At 49.6% G+C, this 10,312-nt stretch overlaps 1 protein-coding gene across 1 annotated transcript in view; it reads left to right on the forward strand.

The window, feature by feature from the left end:
* LOC104490182 (MAM domain-containing glycosylphosphatidylinositol anchor protein 2-like) overlaps positions 1-10,312 on the forward strand; it is a gene marked incomplete at its 5' end in the record, with an annotated part of 29,420 nt that overhangs the window by 12,650 nt on the left and 6,458 nt on the right. Inside the window, 3 exons of the mRNA XM_010132436.1 lie at positions 1,019-1,174; positions 2,248-2,406; positions 9,330-9,460. Coding sequence (XP_010130738.1) covers positions 1,019-1,174; positions 2,248-2,406; positions 9,330-9,460 — 446 coding nt within the window. The remainder of the gene's footprint in view (positions 1-1,018; positions 1,175-2,247; positions 2,407-9,329; positions 9,461-10,312) is intronic.

Raw genomic sequence — 10,312 nt, forward strand, 5'->3', positions numbered from 1 at the left:
GGAACTGGTGGTGTGCATAAAATTAAGCTTTTGCACGTTTTACTGTGTGGGGCCTTACTCTGTTCCGAGATGAAAACTGAACCGTGAAACTTTTATTTATTGTGGTTCCGAAATGTAGGTCTGTCTCCTGCCATCATAGCCCAGCAGGTAGGATCACTGGGCTGGTGTGTCTTTGTTTCCCAAAGCAGAGGATCCCACTAATCCTCTCTGGGGTTCTGGGCATTTTTATTCTTTTTTTATTCTAAGCTTTCACCACTTGACCTCAAGTACATAACAGAAATCTTAGTGAAATCTGGGATATGACTTGAGAACACCGCACAGTCACCTGTCCTGCCCATATAGGCTCTGACAGACCCAAACCTCCCTCCCGGGTGTTTGTCTAATTGGTTGTTACAATCCAGTGATGGGGACACGGTGCTCTTCCCGAGCAATCCATTCATCTGCTTCGCTGTCCTCGTTTTTAGAGCTTTTCCTCAGGTCTACCCCAGAGCTCCTTTGCTCTCGTTTCAGCCATTACTTGCTTTTCCATCCCTGTGGAAAACTGCAGGTAGCTCAGGGGATGTCACTGGGAGATAATCTTTTCATTTTGAAAAGCTGTTGCTCTCTTGTCCCTAATGTTCTTATCCCCAAACCAAAATAACCCACTTGTTGCTTTTTTTACCCTTAGTTCATGTTTTTACGCTGCCTGTTCTTCTCAGCTTTTTGGAAGAGGCAGCGTCTCTCAGGGCGGTTGTGTCCGTTTGGGTCCATGAGGAGGAGCTGTACAATGCGATTTGAGTGTCATTTCAGGTGACACCAGCACAGATCGATGACGGTGATTTCTGTTTCACTGAGGGTACTCCGAAAGAAAGCATACACTAAACACTAGACACTGATGAAAAATAGATGTCCGCCTGTTTTCCAGTGCTGTTAGTACCCACCGTCCCATGGGGTGTTTGCAATAAGGGACAAGCACGGTGACAAACAGCATTGGAACAGATTCAGCCACTCAATTTCTGCTCATTTTCTGCGTTGGCAGGAGAGTTCCACTGTGGCTTTGAGGACGGGAACATTTGCCTTTTCACTCAAGATGACACTGACAATTTCGACTGGACGAAACAAAGCACTGCCACTAGAGACACAAAGTACACCCCAAACACGGGGCCGAACGCGGACCGGACTGGCTCCAAGGAAGGTGAGTTCCAGCGTGGTGCTGGTCCCCCAGCACTGGGAGCTCTCCAGCTCCGCTGGGGTGAGGGGCCTCTCCAGGACAGCCAGTTTGGCCAGCTGCATCATTTTCTCTGACCATACCAAGGATAAACATACTTCAGGGACTTCTAAAAGAAATTGCCGGTGCTGAGGCTGGTCCTAAACACCACGCACTAACGGTGCCGTTAACCATCTTGCATGGTTTCTATCGTGCCGTTTGCAAAGCGATCACTGTCACGTTATACCCTAGTGGGGAAATATTCTGGCGCGTCCTGAAATATTCTCCGCTTTATGTCATTTACATTCTAACTTGGACTCTCTCACAACGAGATCTTTTTTTTATCCCATTTTTACTGTGGGTGTTGCTAAAATGTGTAATTTTCAGTCTGCTGCCCCAGCTCACGGAAGCGTGTCTGACTACAGCGAATATCTGCATTTGTAAAGTCAGGCATACTGTGCTGCATTCGTCCAGCACGGAGGTAGCTCAGGCTCTTCTATTGTACGCCCACTGCTTGTGCTACCAACAGAGAAAAAAGTCGTACCACGTTGTGTCAGCTTGGTTGGGTTGAGTAAATGCGATCTCTGTTGTTGGCACAGTCCAGGATTGGAGTAAATAGATGTTGTCTTCTTTCTTCACACGTGTGATTGACGTGGCCGGTTGAAAATGTTCCTTGAAAAGGTTTCCATCAAGGTAGTTTCCCCTTACTGTGCAAGCCCTCCCCGCTCACTGTTTATAGGAACAAATTGCAACCTTGGGGCTGAAGTCTGAACACCATCACAAAGATTTGGGGGTTTGCTTCTCTGTGCGTATGCAACGTTACATCCATTTGAAGTTGTTTACGAGTACTGACCCACTCTCCCTGATTTTTGCTTTTTGGTCTTTGAAGCAGCTGTGTAAAACACATGGGCTTAATGCAGAAGTATGTCCCGGAAACCGTGGTGATGTCAGATGAATGTGAGAAATGAATCAAGACACTTAATAGCCCTGGTGTCTTCCTGCATGTGTGTGTGGGTTTTTGAAGGCTTCATCCTAATGGTTTCCATTTGGACTTCTCCCAGGTTTCTACATGTACATCGAGACGTCACGGCCCAGGCTGGAAGGAGAAAAGGCCAGACTGGTTAGCCCTGTTTTCAGTGTCGCTCCAAAAAATCCATACGGAGCTACGAACACAGCCTATTGTTTTAGCTTCTACTATCACATGTATGGACAGCACATAGGTGAGAGAAAGCCAATGACCTTGTCTTTTCTCGTTGGGAAGAATGTCTGCTTGCGGGAAACAAAAACAGGGGAGGGCTGCCAACACCTGCGAGGGCCAGTTGCAACCAAAGCTGGCAAGAGAGGTGCCCGATGGCTTCTAATTGCTGTGAAACAGTGTTTTCTAGCAGTCAGCACGATGGCAGGAGCCCCTCTTACAGCGGGGAAGTGCTTCATGCAGGTGTGAGGTTTTGAGCAGGGAATTTTAGAGCGTGAAAACAGAAAAAGTGGTATTTGCAAGGACTTAATCTCTTTGAGTAGCATGGCAAGAAGGTGTGGGGAAATATAAAAGTATGAACGATAGACAGCCAATGCATATAAACCCTGTAAATCCCCGTGGGGTGCTCACCGGCGTGTCAAGAGGCTTTCCCATGCCAAGCTGACCTTGCTTGGTGTGTTTTTATAGATATTTCAAGGACAAGCACATGCTCACGGTGCATGCTGGTGGTTGCTTCAGAAAATCTTCGCCTGCCGCCAAGCAGAGGTCAGGTTTTAAATAGAGCAGACAAGTTCACCGAGGTGTTGGTGAGTTGTCTCTGTACTGCCAGCACAGGAACGCAGCCCCAGGGCTCACTTCTCCTGGCTCCGTGCTGCAGCGGGAGCTCGGCTGGTTATTGGAAGGAGGAGACTGAGCCATGCAGCGCTTAGTGAGAAAACTGCTGAACTGCCCTCAGGGGTCACATCCAGACTGTTCCTGGGAGATGACAGGGAAGAGCAAAGTTACAGACATGAAGGGTCACAGGGTTTGTCTGGAATACATCAGGTTGGGGTAAAGCAAGAGAAAAACAGCCACTGAGGCTGGTGTCTGTCCACAGAACAGTGACCTCTCACTGGTGCAGTTCTGCTTTTTCTCCTGGGCTACCTTTCCAGCACCTGTCTGTGCCCTTTGCTTTTTGGCTGCGATCACCCTTTCCTGTGATATGTAATTTCTTGAACTGACATGTGTAATGTTGGCTGACGAAGGAGCTGACCCACACGTGGAGACGGTGACAGTGATGGTTAGTGATCATCGTTATGCAGGGTTTGTTCTTGGCAATGTGGACACCTCGTTGTCAAAACCCAAATTGCTCAATAGCACTTTTGTCCCTTAATGTTTAAAAATACAGTTGCCATTATTTTAGCTAATGTTCAGAATGATCTCCTGTTGAATAGCTTTGTACAAAATCACACATTGCTGTGTCTTTAAAGAGCAGACTAACAGAAAAATAGTAGATTATAGCATCAGCCTCGTGTTTGAATGCGTGCTCACGCTCAGCTACTAAACTCATGAATTGCCCATAATGAGAAGCTGCTGCGAAATGCAGGAGAACGTACCAGGTGTGTAAGAAAGAAATTATGAAATGAGCCAATATATACCACTAGATTCCCCAGATGTGAACTGTGTCACTGAAATTGTGCACATGGGGAGAATGAAGAGAAAAATCTAATGAGTGATGAAATTCTAAGACCTCCATGATTTAAGCACGTGGTTATTGTATGTGTAGCCGTGTCGATGAGGCAACTACTTGAATGAGGTTTTAAAAGTTTGTGGTCTTAGAAATTACTTGGGGTTAGGAGAAGGGTTACTGTTACACAGTGATTTGCCCAGATGAATCAAACCTTATCGTAGGGTCGTTTAGCTTGGAAAAGCCCTTTCAGCTCCTCGAGTCCCCCCGTTCCCCAGCGCTGCCAGGTCCCCACTGACCCCTGCCCCACAGCAGCACCTCCACACGGCTGGGAAACCCCTCCAGGGATGGGGACTCCACCACTGCCCTGGGCAGCCTGCGACACGCCTGCACAACCCCAACGGGGCAGCAATGGCTCCTCAGGGACAACCTCAACCTCCCCTAGAGCAACTGGAGGCTGTTTCCTCTCGTACTGTTTCTTGTTCGTGGGGAGAAGAAACCGACTCCCCCCTTGCTCCACCCTCCTGTCAGGGAGTTGTTGGGAGCCAGAAGGTCTCCCTGGAGCCTCGTTTAGTGTTTTAGGTGATGTTCCCATCTGGTAAGGATGGCCATCAGCCTCCTGGGCTGCATCAGGCAGAGCGTGGCCAACAGGTCAAGGAATGGGATCCTGCCCCTCTGCTCAGCACTGGTGAGACACAAACGGGCTTTTTGGTCCAGTGCTGCCCCCAACTTCCCTCCCCCCCTGCCTCCGCCCAGTACAGGAAAGACATGACCTTACTAGAGTCCAGCTCAGGGCCATTTAGACAAAGAAGAGGCTGGAGCAGCTCTCACATGGAGAGGATGAGAGAGCTGGGACTGCTCAGCCTGGAGAGGAGCAGGCTCGGGGGAGCTCCTCAGAGTTTATCAGTATAAGGGAGAATATAAAGACAATGTAGCTCTGAGATGGTATAGGACAAGAGGCAGTGGGCACAAACTGGAATAGAGGCAATTCTACTTAAAAGTAAGGGAAAAAAATTGTAACTGCGAAGGCAGTCAAACACTGGTACCGGCTGCCCAGAGACATTGAAGAGTCTCTGTCCTTGGAGATATCCAAAATCCTTGTATGGACGCCAGTACCAAATGGTCCTGGGCTCCAGTGATTCGCTGGGAAATATTTAAATGGCAATCTCTTTTTTCAGAAATATTACACTTTATTAAGGATTAATCCCCCATGGATAATTCTCAATCATACTGCTAGAACAGACCGGCTGTTTTCTCACAAGCTGCTAGAAGCCTTGACACTTCACCACTGCTCCAGAATTTGCAGCTGACACTTAGAAGGGGCTTTCATCCCTATTTGGGAGCGAGCACTGCCAGCCGGGGCAGCTCTCGGCTGGTTTATGTGCTGCCAGGTCAGTGATTTCCTCATGAGAGCAGGATAGGACCTGCTATCTGAGTCTCGTACGTGACCCCTGTGCTGCAGGATGTCTCTACTGAGTAACCATGAGCTGCTGATCCTTGACCTGATTCTTGATTCTTCAGTTAACTGAAAACTGGAAGTGTCTTTCAGGGGAATCTGACTTAAATAAATTCCAACCTTTTCCTTCCTTGGACTTGGGAACAGTGTGTTTAGGGAAGATGCATGGCCATTAACCTTGACTTTTTCATCCACAGTGCTGTAGCATCATTCAACAGACTTTGGTTTCCACAGGGTTGCTTTATCCTCCCTCCTTATCAGTACCTGTAAGACTCCCAAGCACGATTAGGGTTATTATTCCCATGTCTCAGGGGTGAAGTACTTTGTTTCCAAAAAAACAGTTCTGGTGCTCATCAAGATGTTTGTGCATTTCCGATAAGGTTTTGAAGGATCCCTAATAAAATGGAGTATCATTGCGGAACCATGCTCTGTTCCTGGTGTAGACTGGTCTGAGAGGTTTAGGGGAAAAGCTGCTTTGTTCTCTATTCTTAAAAATGAGTGAGTGACCCCAGTGACTTCACTTTGAGAGTATGCCTGTGTATTGAAAACTACAGCTTGCCACCAGTTTATCCATCCAGCCCAGCTTCTGTGCCTGCTGCTCAGGTCCTCGGTGTCTCTGCAGAAGAGGCTGAACATTTCTGTAGCGATAAGGAGGGATACTTGGGAGTCTCTGCAGGGAGCAGAGCACACGACCGAGATGAGCACCGTGCGCTACAGCACAGCTCTGACGAGACAAACAAGGACCTGCATCCCTTGCCGTGGCAGTCAGATTCAAGAAGATAAAGCATTTCTCTACCTGAAATAGATGGCTCTTACTTACGAGTCAGATTGTAATTTCTGACCGATCACACAGAGCTAAGGGAGAGCGCTGGCTGCCAGACACACTGCATGCGCTTCGCTCCACACCCTTCAAAAGGAGGAGCGAGATTATCCGTAAAGCATCAGGGAAATAGAAGTTCCCACCACTTGATTTGCAGCAAACAACAAGCCATTATTGGGGAGGACAGAACTGAAGAGTCACTGTCCTTATCGTGTCTCTGTGTGGAGACAGGAGGAGTCTGTAGTTCTATTATAGCTGTCACCATCCTTTAAAACAATCTGTACTGCCGATTTTTTTCCATCTGCACCCCAAAACAGGGCATTTCTACCCGGTACTCCAAGAGCAGCCGCTTCTCTTGTCATCAGAGAGCCATCACAAAACAAAGTGGAAGCAGAACGTGCTCTGGGAGCACACCGGGAGAGCCATTTGTGTTCCCACAGTGATGAGCGCTCAGAACCCTCCCCAGTGCTGCGGCTGGTGTGTCTCTCTCAGGAATTGACTTTATTCCCTAACGCACAGTTGTTCCTGCTGCCCACTGGTTTCATCTCCTACTCAAGAGTCACTTCTTTACCTGTTTGTCTGGAGTTTGGAATAGTTTGAAATCTTGAGGTGAATTCTGGCTGGATGCACCTCCGTGTCAACCCTATAACCAACCCATTCTCCCCCACAGCATCAGCTTTGCTGTCCAAAACCTCAAGAATTTCAGGGATAAGCATCTGTTGCAGGTGTCATTGGTTACATTTTCAGAATCTTTTCAGGCAGGTGTATCTAGCGATGCGGGTCGTCCATACTGACCAACGTGCTGGGCAACGGCTGACTATCTCATAGCATGGATGATGATGAATAAATGACATAGAATGATTTGCATTGGAAGGGGCCTGAAAGCTCACCTAGCCCAACCCCCTGCAGGGAGCAGGGCCATCTGCACCCAGAGCAGGGGGCTCAGAGCCCCAAGGGCCAACCTGACCTGCCATGGGGCCAGCGATGGGGCTCCCAACCCCCTGCAGGGAGCAGGGCCATCTGCACCCAGAGCAGGGGGCTCAGAGCCCCAAGGGCCAACCTGACCTGCCATGGGGCCAGCCATGGGGCTGCTGCCACCTCTCGGGGCAGCCTGGGGCAGGCTCTCAGCACCCTCAGTGGAAACTGTTTCTCCCTTCTATCCAGTCTGAATCTTCCTCTTTTAGTTTGAAACCATTAGCCCTTGCTCTGTCACTGCACTCCTTGATAAAACGTCCGTCCCCATCTCTGCTGTAGCCCCTCTGGTACTGGATGGCCACTATAAGGTCTCCCTGGATAGCTGAAATATTAATGGCTATTTTGTGTTTTCATTCTGCTGTTAATGAGAAGAAATTCTGTGACACAGAGAGGCTGAGTGTGCCATGAACACTCCTAAATCTGTCGCTTCAGCAGTGATGGAATTACATGCTTTTCATCCCTAAATTATTCACTTACTGCAAACAGCCTGCAGCATAGGCTGTAGGAGCCTGCACAAACAGGTGAAACAATCCGCCAGCAATTCCACCCTGGCTTAATATGGGCCTTGCTCTTTGTCTTTTAGAGAGGTATTGTTATATAGAACTGATTTTATAACTTCAGGTGGTCTTGTCAAAGACCCTGCCTGTTTTCAGCCCATAGACCCAGCCCAGCTGTTGAAAAAACTCTTGGAGAGAAGCAGATGGGAAGGAAGGGAGAACTGTTGTAGCTGCATGACATAGACCTGGTCCGAGAGCTGTTGTTGCTGTGAGGAAGAGAAGAGGGCTGCGGCTGAGCAGCCGCTGGCGGTGAGCAGCCCGGCACAGCCCTGCCACGTAGCACTGGGCTGCAGAGCTGCTCCAGGGCACCCTCCAAGCATTTCTCTTCTTGCAAGCCCTTTCTGTTCCAGAGCTCCTGTGGAACCCAGTAGCAGGCATGTAGGCAGAGGCAGGACGTCCTCATGAGGAGCCGCGTTTCCTTTGTGCTGCTTCCACACCCTCCCCTGCGTCTGAAAAATAAAACGCTGCAGTGGGAGGCAGGTGGGAGACACGGGGCCGCCCAGTCGCTCCGGCGAGCATCGCTTCTCCCACCTCCTTCAAAGAAGATGTATGGCCTCATTCCGGGCACCCTGGAGAAAGAGCCGTGATGAGAATATTTGCTGCTCCATTACACGTTTGGCCTTCTGTTTTCCAAGGCACTGAGTTTTGCTATTGCTAGAAATAAGCACTTTTTATTAGCAGGAGCTGAGTCACCGTGCAGCTGCCTCAGATCTGAGAGGTTTCATTGCAGATAGAATTTGTATGAACTTTTCAGCTGCCGTGTCTGACACCCTAAAAAAACCAGTAGTCTTGTGTGGATTTGACTGTCTGAACTTTCTCGACTGAAGGCAGATGCGGTGACTTACCTGGACAAAGCGAGCACTGCCCCAACATCTGCAGGGCAGCAAGGGCAAGAGGGAACAGCAGCTCCCGACTGGGTGAAGTTCTGAACGCTGGTAAATGAAGCCAGTGCATTTGCTGTCTTCTTGGTGCACCCAGACAGTCTGGTGTCTGCTCACGGGCTGAGGCAGGGAGGTGAACCAGAAGGAAGGCTGCTGGATCTGTTACCTGTTGCAAGCAATGTCTGTGCTGGAACCAATAACTTACTGGTCAGCAGTGGGGAAAGAGCCAGGTCTGTGGGGGTTTTCTCCACAGGGAGGGAGTTTACCAAGGTTATTTTAACACAGAGGAGTATCTTGTCCTTTAGAAATACTCCTTAGCAGCAGTAAGGGCACCACATCTGTCTGAGAGAGGTTTGCCAGGCTCTATGGCGCCCCATTTGTTAAACAATGTGCAGAGTAAACAAGGAGCTGGAGAGTCTCTAAGCAAGAGCCAAGCTTAAAGCAGCCAAGTTGCTTAGTTCTCTTTGGGTAAGGAGGTTATAAACACCTCATCTGCTCTGAAGCACAGAAAACTTGTTGCCCATCTCACTCTGGGAAGCTTCACGTCGTTCCTGAGCTGCAGGGATCAATGGGTGCAAGTGCCCTGCCCGCTTTGTTTGCTGCTGCTGTGAACTCACATCACCAGTTCACAGCGTTCCCAAGTTTAAAACCTTTTGCATTTACACCAAGAAACTCTCCACATCTGCTCAGACCTGGCAGAGGCTCTCACAAAATGGGCGAGGGGGTGAGCAGGGGGCTGCTGCTGTCCCCAGCCCAGCATCTCTGCTCCAGCAGAGCGCCTGACCCATTCCAGTTCTCCACCTCTCTTCTAGGAAGCTTGAACGTTTACCTGCGGTTGAAAGGTCAGACCGCCATAGAGAACCCGTTGTGGTCTTCAAGTGGAAATAAGGGGCAGCACTGGAACCAAGCCCGCGTCAACATCAACCCCCCAACTTCATTTCAGGTAACGGCTCGTGCGTGGCGCTCTGGGAACGGCGGTGTTTGGTTTGTGGAGGGGAGGGCTGTGTGTGCTGGCTCTTTCCTTCTCACACAGGGTTTCACAGCTTCATTTCAGCTCCGAAAGGCGCTTTATGGACAGACCATTGCTTTCCTTGCTTTGAATAGGTGAGCAGCACGGAGCTGAGTAACCCAGACTTTAATGGCAGAGCAGCAGCTCTCTGCTGTAAGGCAGAATGTCCTCTGCTCTCAGAAGGTGCTGTTTGCCCCTGCCATATGGGTTTTTCATTTCGGATTAGCAAGTGGAATACAAAATCACTTCTTCTGAAAATAACGTTTGGGGCTCGTGGAACACACGTGCCTGCGTTCGAGGTCTCTTGACATACAGGCAGTTTCTGTGGAAAAGGGGACGATCCCGCAGCAGCAGCGCAGGGTGGGACAGGCGGGTGTTTCATTTCGGATTAGCAAGTGGAATACAAAATCACTTCTTCTGAAAATAACGTTTGGGGCTCGTGGAACACACGTGCCTGCGTTCGAGGTCTCTTGACATACAGGCAGTTTCTGTGGAAAAGGGGACGATCCCGCAGCAGCAGCGCAGGTTGGGACAGGTTTTCACACATCTCATTGCTGGGCTGACAGCGAGATGCTGACAGACCTTACGGGCAGTTCTCATTCACGCTGTGAGATCCTTGTCACTGGGGCAGACCCAAAAAAGGCGGCTGCTACCAGCAAGACCTCGTGTGTGCGAGGCTGGGACTGTCATCGTGGAGATGGAGCTGTGCCCTGTGCAGGGTTCTCCAGGCCTCTCTGGCCCCTCTGTGCAACCTCCAGGTCCCCTGGGGCAGAAAATGGCTTTTGG

This window comes from Buceros rhinoceros, unplaced genomic scaffold (genome assembly GCF_000710305.1).
Source record: "Buceros rhinoceros silvestris isolate BGI_N320 unplaced genomic scaffold, ASM71030v1 scaffold11983, whole genome shotgun sequence".
Classification (NCBI taxonomy): Eukaryota; Metazoa; Chordata; class Aves; order Bucerotiformes; family Bucerotidae; genus Buceros; species Buceros rhinoceros.